Source organism: Condylostylus longicornis, unplaced genomic scaffold, assembly GCF_029603195.1.
Source record: "Condylostylus longicornis isolate FDR11 unplaced genomic scaffold, ASM2960319v2 ptg000044l, whole genome shotgun sequence".
Lineage (NCBI taxonomy): Eukaryota > Metazoa > Arthropoda > Insecta > Diptera > Dolichopodidae > Condylostylus > Condylostylus longicornis.
Genome location: NW_026578013.1, coordinates 8,743,706 through 8,761,425, shown reverse-complemented (window position 1 = coordinate 8,761,425; position 17,720 = coordinate 8,743,706). Strand labels below are relative to the sequence as shown.

General features: G+C 22.6%; 1 protein-coding gene across 1 annotated transcript in view; it reads right to left on the bottom strand.

Moving 5' to 3' along the window:
- The window catches only part of LOC129610451 (uncharacterized), a 52,748-nt gene that overhangs the window by 14,881 nt on the left and 20,147 nt on the right, over positions 1-17,720 (bottom strand). Inside the window, exon 2 of the mRNA XM_055523044.1 lies at positions 3,251-4,017. Coding sequence (XP_055379019.1) covers positions 3,251-3,700 — 450 coding nt within the window. The 5' untranslated portion in view covers positions 3,701-4,017. The remainder of the gene's footprint in view (positions 1-3,250; positions 4,018-17,720) is intronic.

Below are 17,720 nucleotides of genomic sequence, written 5' to 3'. Positions count from 1 at the left end.
CTATCTATGTACTTTATGAAATATTTAAAGTTTCTTGTTTTTTCAAAAAAAAGTTAAAAATTTCAAAAATCTAAATTTTCAATTTTTTTTATTTTCTCATCTGTGAATATAATTTATATTATATGTATACATAATGTGTATGATTATACATACATACATAAACTAGTATAGACTGTCAAGGTCGTCAAATTATTTGAATTAGAAATTATGGAATTATTGCGCAATTAGCAATAATAATAATGTCTAGCTGATAATCTTTCATGGGCAAGGTAGTATGACTCCGTGTTATAGTAAAAAAAAAAAAATTACTTATGCTCGTGTGTATTAGATTTTGTGTACACATGCAGTAAAGTCTATAGAAAAAAAGAGTAAATATAAAATACAAAAAATATTAAGAAGTTATGCTTATTAAGTAATGAATACTTTTAGTAGGGGAATGCAAATTAAAAGAAACACAAGGAAATATACACCTTCAGTTCCAAATTGAAAAAATGAGTTATCACTTCGAAATTTCAAGTTCCATATTACCTACGTATCGAAAGCTGTTTAAAGTGTCTCATGTCAAAGCCAAATAATATATTTTATAAATTTTGCATCTAATTCATTTTAGAGTCGAGTCACTTAATTTTTTCAGAATCTTTAAAAACTTTAAAATTGATTTTTTTGAAAATGATAATTTTGACATAGACAATTTTCTCGTATTGTCACAGATTTATTTAGAAGATTGTGATAAAAGTTGAATAAATGAAATGAAGGACATTTCGATTACGCGATTGAATTTGGATACTTGCCAATTATATACATGTACATATATATATATATATATAAGTATATATGTATATATACATACGTATACATAAGTATATCTGTTTGAATATGTTTATAGCGCAAATTTTTGGAACATCAAATTATATTTTTGGAATTTGCAAGAATTAGGCATAAGAAAACTTTCAAAGAATGAATCTTTTAAATATAAATATTTAATTTTTATAATGTGTATATGTATATGCCGTGTTAGGGCTATTCACTTAAGATAACGTAACATTATATTACATTTTCATTCCCTGTTCTTCTTTTTCGTTTTCCCGATAAGTCACTCGAAAAAACGCAGAATTGAAGAAGAGAATAAAGTCAGATTATGCAAAAATCTCTTAGCATTAAAAAAGGAAAAATAATTAAAAGTTGAGTATTAATCACATTCACATTTTTATTTTTATAAATAATTAAGTGTTATTTTTAAGTTTGCCGACACATTTCTTAGACAATTTCCCGATAAAAAATCGGCTGAATCATATTTATGTGCTTAATTCAAATGCTGATTTAGTTTAATTATACATTTTCATAGTTGATTAAGTTTTTTTCGAAAGCGTAATCGCGTTTTCTCTAAAACACAAATATTTTTGACTACAACCACTACTTATTACATGATCAAATATTAGCTTTCTGATCCACTAGGAAGATCCACTAGTAGGTATCTAAATGTAAATTCGAATTCGACTGTTAAATTAATGACTGAAAAAAATCTATTATGATATTTTCTAAATACGATTTAAGACGTAGTTTTCTTCATCACTTTTCAAATGTTTTATAGGCTATTAATTTTCGATTTTGTAATATTTTTTTATTGTACATTAAATTCGAACTGTGGGAGATAATGCTTACATTATGCGAAAAATCATGTATGTACATATAGTGGCATACACATTATTATATATAGGTATATATATATATTTTCATAAACATGCACATTCCAGATTTTTTATATTCCAAAAAGTTGTTTTTATTAGTTGGTTTTTTTAATTATACCATATTTTCTTATCGTTTTCTGACCCATAAGGATTAAATTAATAACATAAATAAACGAAAAAAGCTTGAAAATAAATTTAAAAAAAAAACACCAGACGTAGTCAAAAATTTTATTCTTATCAATATTTTCGAATTATAAATTCCAAGTGGTTGGTCGGTTTATTGGTCTATTTATTGAAGTTTGATTTTTTTTTCATAGACACACAGTGTGTTAATATACGATATGTACATACTTATGTATATACGTCGATATTTTTTTTTGCTATATGTGAGGTATTATAATACATAATATACATATGTACATGTGTATACACAATCTTAGTTTATAAATATTCAAAATGTCAATGAATCACACAATTTTTTTTTTGTTAGATTCATTAAAAGCTGATGTCGAATTAGTAGCAAAATAATTGTGTAGATGTAAAAAAATTTAGTTCATTATACGTACATAAAGGAAATTAGAAAGTTCATATACCTATGTATGTATGTACATATACAAAATTAAAAATAGCATGTTCTTAAAAATAGCTTAAATGTTCAATTGCATTTTATTAAATTCAGAGATTGGTGCATATTTACGACCATTGTAATTGAGTGCATGTCAAGCAAATTAACGAAATATTTCATATTAACTAACAGTTTTGGAATCAGCTCTCATTTTCATGTTTTAATTGTCACTACATATTAAAAAATTTTAAATTAATTTTTCTATTTTATTGAATATTTATTAGTAAATAATAAAGCATTTTAAAAACTTTGAAGTTTTGAATAGTTATTTTAGATGGAATTTCCATGTTAAAGTGCAAGTAATTTTTTGAACTTTAGGTATATTTGTAAATTTCTCTTTATTACTACTTTTGTAATATTTGTTTTGTGTTTCTTAATTTTAAATGGGGGCCGGGCATAAAAAAGCAAACCACAATAAAATTTGACTTTGAATCTGTAAGATCTGTTTTCTGTCACTCATAGAAAAGTGAGAGAAGAAAAAATTTCATTAATATTAGTAATAACAAATCAAATTTCGGAGATTATGGTATTAACTTTACGCTTATTTTCAGAGTCTTATATTCAAATACAGAGTTTTTGGAATTTTATTGGAATCACTGGTTTTTGGAATGAAATTAAAATAGCACTTTACGATATAAATTTTTTAAAATTAAAAATAGACATATACGATAACAATTAATTTAAGAATTTCGGAGATAAGCAAAAGAGTTTAAAATAACATTTTAAACAATGCTACTACTTATATACAAATCGAAAATATACTTAAGTATATAATATATTTTTTTATATATAATGCTCCTATAAATACAAATTGAAAATATGTATATAAGTATAATATATAAATATATATAATATATTTTCAATTTGTATTTATAGGAGCATTGTTATATAATTATAACTAGAATAATAATCAAATTAATAATATTTTTTAATTTACCTTGTGAGAAGATTTACCATCAATAGCAACGATGAAACCAACACCACAAGCCTCATGTTCATTTGCAGGATCGTATAATCCTTGAGCTTTTGGTGCTTGCCATGGTAATTGTTGTCTTTTATTATTGATATATTCATCGACTTCATAATCATTATCGATTTGATGATAGTTGTTGCTCCTGTTGTTTGAATCATTGTCGGTATCAAAATCATTTTCGTTTATATTATTGATAATATTATCAAATGAATCAGCAGTTGTTGTAATAGATGTATCAATTCTTGTAAAATTATTATTATTTTCTTCAGTAACTTGAATGTAACCAACACTATAATTATGTTCAGTTTCTTGTTCAATTAAATTATTTCCTGTTACAACATTATTCACTGTTGCTTCACTATTGATATTATCAACATCACATTCTGATTCTAAAAAGTTATTTTTTGGGGCCATTATATGTTTAACCAACCCTTATAAGAATAAAACTTTTTTTTTCTCGTTTGTTATTTTTTTTAATATTTAAACACTGATTTTTTTGTTTTTAATCTTTTCTACCTTTTAGTTTTTAAGTTTCTTTAATGTATTTTTATTTCAACAATATTTTACTTTTTTTTTTTAAGAATAATTAAGATGCACAATTTTTTTTTCCAAAAAAATATTTAATTTTATTAATATTGAAAAGATTTTAATATTTTTTCTTAAATTTTTTACATTAGTAATAGTTTTTAAACAGAGGAAGACAAAAATTTAAATTCAAAAATGTTTAAAATCTGAAAATAACAAATAAATAAAAAAATTAATTAAGTAATAAGTAACTTGTGCTTTTTTTTTTAAATTTTATAACAATACTTAAATATATAAATTTTCACTACACAATTGAACAAAAATATTCAGGCTTTAAATTAATTTATTAGTTGAAAATGTTTAAATTTTCCACAAAACCAATTCAAAAACCTTTAAGTTATTGAACTTTCATTTTATTTCGTTTTCTTCAAATGTCCTGGTTCAGTTTGGCATGAGATAATTTTCAAATAATTTTTCAATAAATAAAAAATCTAGAATTTTTGAATAAAATATTTTTTTATTTAATCAATTCGATGCCAAAGATTATCGTTTCCTTTTTTTTACTTTTATATCTTAATTAATAAAAATCAAATTAAATGTAAAAAATTCAATTAAAATTTTTTAATTCAAAGATCCCATTTTAATTTTGTGTTATTTACATTAAAATTATAAGCACTTAGGTTAGAAAATTAGGCGCCATTTCGTTAACGATAACGATATTATCGACATAGCTGAAATAAATTTTATTTTTAAAAAATTAATTTTTAAAAGAGGTAAAAATAAAAATAGAAAGTAAATAAGTATATTGTAAAATAATAATTTTATTGCAATAAGAATATAATATATTATTTTTTTGAACTTGATTTTGGTAGGTATAAAAAACAAATTAGAAAAAAATTATAAGAATAAATTTGGAATCAATAAGTATAATTTTTTGCATATTTGTACTACCTACTACTGAATTATTGTTACACTTTTATTCGATATTGAATATTATTTTCACTATTCAATTAAAATTGATTGTTATTTATTTTAAAATTCTAATTTTCGAATTAAAACTGAATAACTACACACGCATATGTATTTTTATTATTATTATTTATTTTAATTTATATATACATATATAAAAATATTATAAGAATAAAAATATTATATTATTTTCAAAATGACGCTAACACGAGGTGTGAAGATGTATAATATTCTGATTATTCGATTTTTGTTGAATGCAAAATAAATTTATTTTGCACAATATATTTTTTTTTATGAAATATTTTTATTTTATACACACATTTTTAAATAAAAATAATAAGAAAACAATATACACATTAAATATTTTAATACACAAAACCTTGACTAATATCATATAATTTTAAATATTCAGAGTTCTTTTATAAATATTTAAATATATTAAAATTTTAAGTAATATATGTAGGTACCTATATCTATTTATACTTCTGAATGTACATATAAGATTTCTTATATAGTGCGACACGATTTGTTAAAAAAAAAAAAATAAATAAGTAGCTAAATGTTATTTAAAATTTATTGCGATCTGAACTTGACGAGAGTCTCAACGCGAATGAAAAGTAAAAATTAAATTGAGTGAGATTGAAAACATTCGATTCGAACGAAAGACGAAAAGTTCGAAATTTTAAATTAGTTTATTAATTTATTGTTGTTAAAAGAAAAAAAATCGAAAAAAGGGAGAAGATATTGTTTTGAATATTTTTTTTTTTTATAAATGAATAGAATAATTTTTAGTTTGTCAATATTTTGCGGTTTTGTTTTTCGTAAAGGATTAAATTGACGTTATAAATTTTTATATAATATAAAACGATATACATGTATATCTGTACATAACGATATATATCTGTACATAGGGCCTACATAAGTAGATAAATAAATCTGTAAATATTTAATAGCTCTTATAAGTGATCGTTTGCTCTTTGTAAAGAAAAAGAATTTTAAATTTTACATTCATATTGGTTTTGAAAGTTCCCAGGTGCCTTTGGCACTCTTTTGATAAATATTTGTATGTATTTATAATTATGTATGTATACATACATATGTAATATTCAATTTTAATTTTCTCCATCATGTGCAAATCACGTAACCTAAAATAAACTACATTTAACTTGCACACATTGCAAAATCTGGTTTTAACAACTCCAACAAAAAATTATGGTCAATAATCTTCTGCAAATTAAGATTGTGAAATTTAACAAACTGTTTTAGCAATAGTTATTCTTTTTACAAATAGCTCGTGACTCAAACAATAAATATTATTCTATTATTTTATTCAATTTAAGTAAATTACTTTGATTAACAGAAGAACTGTTTCTTAAAAGATTTGTTTCTAAATTTCTTAAAAGTTTAATTGGGTTTTCACAGAAAAATTTTATATACAATCATTCCCCAACAAGTTAGGAGCCATATACCATCAGGTAGAGGGTCGAAAGTGAGCAAAATTTTTGTTCGATAGTGTTAAATCCGAACCGTTTCCGAGCTACAGGGATTTTAAGAAAGCTATCCGAACTATATTATACCCTATTATTATATCGTATATTATACATTACTTGTGTTCCGAACAAACATTTTACTAAATTTTTGATCTCCTACCCGGCGGTATACGGCTCCTAACTTATTGATCAACACCCTGTATAATATGCACCTTGTTTATAAAATATAATTATAATTTCCTAAAATGTGTATACATACAAGTAAATTTGTACTAGGAATTATATCTACGATCACTCTATAAAGAGAAAGAGAATATGAAGCACATTTTTTATTTAAAATTTATTTTTAGTTGTAAATTTGATGTATGTATGTATAGATGTCGCGCCATTGATAAATGTTACTAGCTAAAATGCATTATTATCTGCCTTCTATTACAATGATGTAAGTATATGTACATATTTGTACAAATATTTAAATACTCGTATAAATATGTGTTAACTTCTGATATAGTATGATGAATTTAAAAAAAAATGTAAAAACGAAAAAAAAACGCGATATGAATGAATTTTTTAATTTACATTTTTATAGAACGCGCTTTATAGTTTAATTTGTTCAGATATAGTTTAATTTGTCACAGTAAAGAGACGTAATTTATGTAAATGTAAATATAAAATAGAATAAATACTTTTTTTTATTTCGTCATTTGAAATTAATGTAATAAGGAAGTAAAATAAGAAACACTTAAAATTTTGTTTTGTGTTTTCTTTTTCACTAGTTTACTCTTTATTATAAAGAATTTTTAGTTTACTCTTTTATTATGAAGATTCATCTAGTTCAAAAATAAAAAATCTAATGTGGTAAGCACATAATCGACCGCAATTTGCATTGCCTACCTAGAAAAGCGTAAATTTGGTTGTTAGTAGAGTTTCGCTTTGTGCCATCCAAATACCAGTTCAGCAGTTAGTTTCGGAAACAGTTAGAACGCTAATATCAAATTTCAAGAAATTCCAACAGTTAATTTCGTACATATGGAAAAATTTGAAATATCGGCCCATAGTTCGATTTCCGAGCCCGGTTTTTTCAAAAACATTTATAGATTCATTGCTTTAACACCCCAATTTTAAATATTAAATTTCAAGGAAATTGGTTGATTATTTCTCTTTATATGCGCCAAAATGCAAAATAGCCCGCAAAAAAGGCCAGTTCCCGGGGTTTGGTTTATCCTAAAATTTGATCAATCCGTGACATGGTCGATCTAAATTCACATATAGAATTTAATCAAAATCGGTTCAGCCAAAAAGGAGATGTACGCATGCACTTATAGACCGACAGAATGACAGATAAACAGACAAACAGACATCTATCTAAAAATAGTTTATTTACACTTCCCAATCATTGAGAAGTGCGTTCCCACCGAAACCTCACTTATTGTATCCAACGCAATTGGTATTCAAAAACATTTTATTCAAACACAATTACATCAATCTATCGTGGAAAATGTAAATTATATAATATTATTAATTGTGATTTGCAATGAAATATTTAACAAGTTCAAGTTAAGTTGACGTATTAAATTTTTTGTTATTATTATTGTAATCTCAACACCAGAAAATAAACGCAATTTTCTACAAACAAAAACGACACACCACAAAAAATTATTGAAAAAAATTATTATAAGGGAAATAATATCAAGGTTATAATTACAATCTCTTGTAACTTGATTTAAATATTAATTAGTATTACATGTATGTATGCGCCTTTAAATAAAATTAACTAATTTTATATAAAGTGCAATTTGAAAAATGACCATAGGGTGGGTGCATTTTATTGTAATTAGTTTTACACTTCACAATAATATCTATACTACTTTCCTTAATAAACAAATTGATATATGAACAGCACATGATTGAGTTAAATTTTCTAAATTAAATTACGTACTAAATAAAGGCTACCTTTTTGAACGTATACCAGGGGAATTGCGAAAGGTCGAAAAATGCTCTATGCATTTAATTGTTTGTGTGTGAATATTAAGATTTTTATGGCTATTATGACAAATAAAAAATATTCTTAACATCCTCTAATTCTATTTCGAGAATGAGACGTCATTTTCAAGTAGAGTCTCATATTTTGATAAAAAATATGAGACTCTACTTGTCTCTTTAATAAAGAAAATTAGATTATAAGTTTTATTTAAACGGATTGAATTAAAGCTAAGGTAGAAAAAGTACAATAAAACATAACGACCGAATATTTTTTTAGTGTTGTATAAATATTTTAAAAGAATTTCCTATTAATTTTAAATTACATTTATATAGAATTTTTATTTTTGCAATTTAATTAAATTAATTAATGATTACGTATTTAAAAAAATATAAACAAGCTTCTTATCAATAAGTTTTTAATATAAAATTGTAGCATGGATTTTAAATACACACTTACATATATTAATTAACTTTCTGACATTTTTCTAAATAACACTTTTACTGATATAAAATTTGATGTGAAATGATGATAGTAGTATTATACATATTTGTATACGTGATTTCTCATTCGTCCATTTTAGTGACTACCATATAGCCTTAGCATATTTGCAAAATATTTTGGAAATATGCTTTTTAGTTTTACAATGTTTGTACCTCTGTTCGATTATCTTTCTTACCGCATGCTTAAAACGTTTGAAGTAGAAAAGCATAATAGAAAATTTGTCTGAAACTTCCCATTCTCCCTCAAGTTATACGTACATTACCACTTTAAAATTACTCTCCCAAATTTATAGAAAATGATGTGATAATTCAACAAAACGTTTTCATTACTTTAAAGGTCTACACCTACATATTACATACATACATACATATTATTAATACAAGTTCTAAATTGTTAAAAAAATGTGCTACTTTATAAAAATTATTGATTTGATCAATTAATAATTTTTTTATAATTTGACTCAACAGCTTTTCCTGTATTAAACAGAACTGCAACTTAATAGAAAAAAAAAGTATTATAAAAATAAGATAAGGCGGATGCATATTATAAATGTATAAAAGTTTCGACTGTATAAATATTTTCTGAAAAATATTGATTTTATTGTCAAGTGCTTTTACTTTACTTATTAAAATATGACTATTTGTAATACATACTTATAGTATTTAATTATGTCATTTGAACAAATTGGTGGTGAATTTTTTGCATATAGTAAAATTTTGCTATACCCATCTAAGTAAAAGTACCTACGAGATTATTTAATCAGATTTAATAAGACCGACGATCATAAAAAATATAACGATATCTTTATAATAAAATAGAAATAATTAATGTCAAAACAATTAAAAACTATTTTATGTTATTAAATTAAAATAAAATTGAACTTCATTGTTTCTTTTCGTCTTCGATTATTATCGGTTCACAACCCTGATATTTGTTGCAATGTTGTCAAGTTTCAAACCATTTATCAATTTTTCTGTTTCAAAATTCTATATAACTTTAAACAGTTATACTTATAGGTTCATACAGTATATAAAAAGTACAGATATAAATTCTTTGTATATCAAATAAAAAAAAATATTGCACCTTCATTACAATTGAATTAGATAGAAGTTAATAATTTTTCTGCACTCATTTAACCTATTTTGATTACATATGTGAAATTTTTGTAAATATCTTCGTTATCGCAAATGATTCAATTTTTTTTTCTTTTAATTTTCAGAGGTCAAATATAAAAATTGTTATATATGTATGTATATTCATAAGTATGTAGGTACTTCTAAAGTTTGAGTCACAGTTCTCTTTCATCCATTATTTTTTTTTTCATTTGTACATGTGGGTATGTTGTGAAAAAGCTAATCTTAATAGCGAATAGCGTTTCGACTCCAATTAATTATTTTGAGTGCTTTTTTTTTTCAAATTCTTGTGAATTATAGTCAAAACAAATTTATAGACTGATAAGAATAGCTTACCGGTTAGAAGTTTTTTTTTTTTTTCGGAAATTAAACTTTTGTGCACATGTATATTATAATGTACACATATTTTGGTATACACATACATATATGTATGTATATATTTCTTTATGATATGATCGTGATCTTTGCGTGATATTTTGGTTTATTAATATTTCTTTTATGGTAAAGTTTATTGTTATATTAAGTTGACCGTGATATTTAAAGATAAAATTTAAATAATGGAATTTTAATTATCGTTATAAGAAAATAAAATTGGTAATTTATAAAATTTTATTAACACTTATAAACAAAAAAAAGGTAATTTCCATAGTAATAAAATTAATATTTGCTTAGAATTTTGAAATCAAATTTAGTCTGTATGTTTTTGAATTTAATTAGTTTATTTCATCCACAAGTAAATATATTTTATACTTTTAGTTAATTTTTTAATAAATGTACGTACAGTATGTATCTCGATCCTGACGTCGTTCGCTATCATTCTTAACTCACGTGAACACTATTATGCATATATATGTATATGTACATATATACTTATCAACTCATATACTACAGGGAATATGACATAGTCGCGATCGCAAATCAATATTGTTGTCAGCAATTCATTTTTATGAGAAAATTAACATATTTTGTTTAATTATTACTATTTTATAATATTGTTTAAAGGTATTTATAAAATTTACAGCTGTAAACTAAATTTGTTTTTGTTATCTGCGTACAATGAAATTTCAGTACATATACTTATACATATCCATAGTTTTAACCCTATTAAATATAAGCTATAAATCAATAATGGTGTGCATGAATATTTCAACTTTGGATGGACGGACAATAAAAGAGAATTATTTTTGTAGCCAAAAGTTTGAGTTCATATTTCAATTAAATTAATAATTTTTTGGTAAATTTATTATATTTCGAAATTTTTTGGATTTAATGAAATTTTGTAGTCAATTTAATTTCGATAAATTACGTTAACTTTATGTAATCATTGTAATTTTAACAATTTTCAAAATTATAATACCATATGCTGGTACCGAATTTTATGTCGTTTTTCAAAAATTATTCTAGCAATTATTTTTTGAATCGTACACACTTTAGTGGTGATGCTTTTAAGTTAATTTTCATATTAAAATTATAGTAATAATTATTTTCTTGTTCCTTTTTTGCTATAATTTCAAATAAATTACTTAATTAGTCAATTTATAATTTTGTTTATTGTTAAAAATAAACATCCAATTATAAAATTACAACAAAAATTTACTTAAATTACTTCCATTTAAGAATGTATACATATTTTAGGTACCTAAAATATATACAGGACGCCTGAAAAGTTCCCGTACTTTTTTGAAATATTTTTACAGCTTGGAACTACTACATGGATTAAGAAATCAACATTGTTAACTGGTCAGAGAAGTTTACTAGAGTAGTAATAAAAAATTTACCAATTTATTCAATAAAAAATTTACAACAAATGCTCAAAACTAGCTCCATTTGCAGTAATATATGCATGGAGGTGCTTTGGAAAATTCTTGACAATGGTCGCGCACCGCGCACTGTTCTATGGTAATTTCATCCTATGCACGTCTCAAAGCTTTTTTATTTCCAAAAATTAGTATTTCAAAAAGTACGGATTATTTTTATTTTAAAAAGTATTTAAAATACTATCACTAAAAAATTAAAATAATTTTCATACAAAATTTTATTTTTATTTAAATTAATATGTATATCATGAAAATTTGCCAATTTTCAGAATTATGAGATTATTGACTGATTCACTACTTACAAATTAAATTTAAAATTTTTTTTTATGAAAAACAAAAAGGCATTTAATTTATTTGAATTATTTTTGAAAATAAAATTTTTTGTAATGCAGAAAAATAAAATTTTTACAATTGTATACAATTAAATTTAAATGTTTTCAGTATAGGCTATGGATGCAAAAATTTTTGCAAAATTAAATGGGTAGATATTTAATTATCATTACATTATTAAAAATAAATTTATAAATTTCTCTTACAAATATTAAAATGTGTTTGACGGAATTTAGTTCAACGTGGCAAATGTTTAGCAAAATTCTAACATAAATTACTTACATTTAGTTAAAAAATTTAAATATGATATATGTAATGATAATATAGATTTATTAATAATATTTCAATTAAAATTAATTGAGCTCGATTACTGAATAAATTTTTAGTTGGAAAGTTGGAATTCAAAAAAATCTGATTGCAGCCTGAAAGATTTGAAATGTTCAGATAAGGAAGAGTTTTAATCACTAATTTTAATAAAAATTAAGATGCAACATTCTAATCGTATGAGCTTGTTTACATATCTACCATACAGCAATAAATAAATATGAACTATGAGTATGAAATATTGTAGCACATATATATATATTTATATATGTATATATACACTCATCTAAATTATGGGGTGTAATACAACTGTATTTATAATTCAATTTTTTATTTAATTATAAATTATTATAGCTTATTTACATTTATAAATGCAAAAATTTATATATAAGTATACTTTATTCATTTTATAAATTCAAATATTTTTGCATCAATAATATTTCTTTCTTTAATATTTCATGGTGATATAATTTTCTCAGATACTTGTACACAGAACAATGACTATTCTTAGATTTCAAAAAATAAAGTTTATTTTCAAATCAAATCGAACAACTTTGCAAATTTGAAACAATAGAAAACATTTTTAAATTAATTTTGATTTGAAATATACATGAATGCGCTTTAAATTCAAAAGGGTAAAAAAAGTTAGATAAAATATTTTTCAATTAGATTATTAAATTTTTGGTATCATTATTTTGTCGATCAAACGTGTCGATCAAAAATGCCAAAGAAATCTTTAAAATGAAATTTCTTTTAAAATATCGGACTCGAAAAATTCACTTGCAGAAAAAATAATACTATTGGCCACCTAATATGAATTTCATGCATAAAATATTTATTTTGATTTTGTTTTCGCGTATAGTTTACAAAAAAAAGTTCAAGGGCTATTTATTTTTATATTTCTTTGTTATATTATAAATATTTTGCTATTTATTTGAAAATATTTGATTTTAATGTTATATCTATAATAAATTATGACTGCAGTTTAATTGTTCGTACATAACATTTTGAAATCTTTAATAATAGAATAACCATCAGTATATATCTAATAATCTATTAAGTACAATTTGTAGACTACTATATGTTGGTATAGTTGGTGTAGAATAGGTATATGTTGGTATCTTCGTATACGTATTTCAACAAGTATGGAATTTTCGAAATCATTCGTATATATTGCGTGGGCTGTTATTATTATTTTTAGATTCTTTAAAAACAAAAAACAATTATTTTTGTATTTCTATACAATGTGACGAGTACATATGTATGTATAGAAAAATATAAAAATATTGTGCACCTTTTTGTGTACTTTAATATTTATTTATGGTATTTTTATTCTTCTTTTTCTATTATAATAGTAAATTATTAATAACCATCCAAGGTATTAATTTACTTATAGTTCTAATACAATAATAATCGTATACTTTCTCGTTAACTTTTTTTTATCATTGATATGAGGTGTGGCAACATTTTTGTAAAATTGTTATTTACTTTTCTACGCGTAGTTATATTTATGTATACTTGTGCCTACTTTATTTATGTAGGTATATATAATTTTCGAATTCTCTTTTATTATTAAACATAGGATATGAAATGTTTTTATGAATGATGTTAACAGGTGAAAATAATTTCTTATAAAATTTAACTATATTTGAATCATAAATAAATGCTTAAATTGACTTAAATCGTAAAAATATGTATAAAAGGTTCTCTCACACTTATTTTTGTTAAATAAAATATGTTTTATTAATAATTTAGATGATTATAAATAGACAAATTTTTATTTGTCTTTTTAGTAATTTTTCAAAAGAAATCGAAAATTTTAACACAAAATTTTAGGGATAAGAAAACTATACAAAAAAATAAAGGGAATAAATTTGATTTTTTTCGAAATTTTGCTTGGTGTTCCAAAAGTATGTATGTATATGTATATAAAATACAAAATGCTATATAATATGCCGATTTCAAACCTTTTATTAGTTCATTCAAAAACGTTTTGTTTGAAACTCTTGTTATAGCTTTAGAACGAAGTTTACCGTCAATAAATGCGAACAAATAAAATTTTTATTAAATATTCTTAAAATACCAGTACATATTTCGTAAACCATCGAGCTTTGACATTAACTTTTGAACAAAAATTTTACTCTCTTTTATAATATAATATATAATATTAAACTCATTACTGAATCACCCTGTATATATGAAGAATACATGTCATAAAAATCCAAATTTTTTATTTCAAAAATTTTAGATCATGACCTTGTAAAAGAAATCAATTTATAAGATACATGTATCAGGAACTTAAAGAATTATATTAACGAAAAATGTTCTTAAAATTATCCGCTCTTATTAAATAAGTTCACGGTACACATTTATGTAGGTTAAATAGTATAACTGGATTATATACTTATTTATAATATAAGCTTAAATTATTTTGAACTTAAAACTTTGCAACATACGACAAATGATCACTGTCTGTGGTGATTATTCACAAGTAGGTATGTATATGATTATTTATATAATATGTTATCACTTGCATTACCCGCGTTGTGTAATCATTGATTAAATTTTAGATTATAGTTTAATTAATTTTAATATAAGAGTTTTAAAAATTTATTTTAAAAATTCTTATGAGGTCTTATTTTGTGTTCATCAAAACTCTTTTAATGGGTTTGAATACTACAAAAAAATTTATTTTGGAAATGCCGTGTTCGCCGATTTTGTTTTGGTGTATTATTTTCGAATTTATTTTTGTATGTGTTTAGAATATTCACGTAAGCAAAAAATTTTGCGAATTTCATAAGAACTTATTTTATTTTTTTCAACGCCAATTCAGTCTCTTTCTATTTTTTACTGCCATATCTTTTTACCTTTTTTCTTTTATTTTTTATGAGCTTAAATTGATGTCAATTGATTTAACATTTTACTTTGCAAATTTTAGTTTTTTTGTTTTGTTTCTTTTTTTTTGCTTTATATGGTTTTAAATAAATTCATTTATATTTTATATAGAACTAATTTCTATAAATCTGAAAAATTATTCTAATTTATTCTTACTCGCGAAAAATATACATATGTATACACATATGTGTGTATATTTATATATATTTATATAATAGTAGTTTAAATATATTGTTGTAGTAAGTATATATTTTTTGCGAATCGATCTGATTTTTAGAGAAAAATGGAAATTAAGGTATTTATTGCCCCTTTATTCTCTTTCTCTATATGAAATTTTAAAGAATTCATAACAACAATTAAATTCATATTTACAAAAAAAATGGGTATGTCTTGTTAAATTTTTACTGTAGCTGTTAGTAATAATAATGATTTATTTGTTGAATTAAAAAAAACGTGTAGAAAATTTCTAATTTTAAAATTATTTATTAGTTTTATTTTCAAATATTTAGATATCAACATCGAAAACCGAATTGTCGATTTTTGAAGTTAACTATGTATGTTTGAAAAAGACTACATTTATGTATACACAGAATTCGAATTCCTATGGTTTAGACAACGAAATTAAAAATTACAATTATTTTGAATGAGTTTCCTAAGATATTTTACCTATTTTTTTTAAATAGATTATTTACTAATAAAGGGGCTAAATATTTTTGCTATATATTTACTTAAAAACACAACTATTAAAATTTAGATTTTTCAATCTAGAAAATAGTTTCGTATTTTTTATATAAAGAATATTCTAACCATATCTTGAAATTTTAGAAGTATTTTTGATTTCTATATGATTTATTTATATGTTTACGTTTCTAAACAACAATTTAGATGCGGTTTGAGAATGAAGCACTTCATGTATCACATTACTATATTCTAATGTTCAGTAGTAAATTCGTAATTCGAAATTTTTCAATTTAAATGCATAATTAAAGAATCTTAATTAGCCCCTATAAATTTGATATTTTTTACATAACACCTTATAACATTTCAATTTTTTTTTAAATTACGTCCATAATTTAATATTAATTCCATATTTTAACCTAATTTAAGTGCTAAAATATTTTATTATTTGCACATTCTAGTTAACTTTTAAAAATACATACATATTCATATACTATTATTATATACGTATTTTTTAAAATATTTTATTTATTTTATTTTCATAGACTTTAGAATCAATATTTAATGAACTATTATTATAAAAATTGACAAACGGAGTCTATATCGTATAATAATATAATATTATTGTTTTGTTTTTTTCTTTCAAGTGTGAGTAAATAAATATTGGTATATATAATATATAATAGTAATAATAATGATTAAAAATTAGGAAAACAAAAAAAAAATAAAATTTGCACAAATTTTGAGAAAAATAAAGAAAAATTGTTAATTAATTGATATTAAATATTTAATATACAGTATAACAAAATGAAATGAAAATATTCGAAATATAGTTTCTTATAATATTGAAAACTTATATTGTGTTTATAAAGGAAAAATTTTAAGCACGCAAATTAGAAACAAAAATTGCAAATAATTTGATTAGGAATATATTAAGAAATATAAAAGAAATTGAGAAAATATTGTATAAGTTTTTATTTTATATAATTTTTTCTCTTATATTAAAAAAAATATTTTGATAGGCATGTTCTTTTTCATGTAATTTAAAAATATAACACTTTGCATAAAATCAGGCGCATGATTTATGCATAATTTTGAGTATATGTATAATGTAATGTAAATATTGTAAAATATTATAAAAATACGTAAATTTTGTACGAAATACATTTGATTTATACAACACCACTATTAGCATAGATGTAACGCAACCTTAAAACATGTTTGTAAATTGTAATCAAATCAAAAAATTTTATTATATTGTTTATAAATAATAAATTACATATATCTATAAAAAAAGACCTTGGATTAAATCATAATTTCCTTGTGTCACGTGCCTCACATTATTAGATACATATATCGACATATATCTACGTATTTAGTACAATTATACAAATTTTTAGGAAATAAAAATAATTTGAAAATATAAAACAGATGTTTTTAAATATGTATGTGAAAAAAAAAACATAAAATAAAAATATTTAAAAATTTAACCTTGAAATAATTTTCATGTTATAAATACTATGAAATTTTTGAAAATTTTTTTACAAATCTTGTTTAATTTTTAATTATAAATTAATAATAAATAAGTTTTATTTTGATTATATAGTATATACATACATACTCGTATGTATATGTGAATAAACATTTAAGTACCTAATTCTTGTAATTTTTTTTTAATTATAAACCTTTTAAGATAAATTGGCAGGGGTAATTGGCAGTCTAAATTGCCAGGTTCTGTTTTTGATACAAAAAACAAAGATTGTTAACTTGAAAACTAAGAAATTTTTC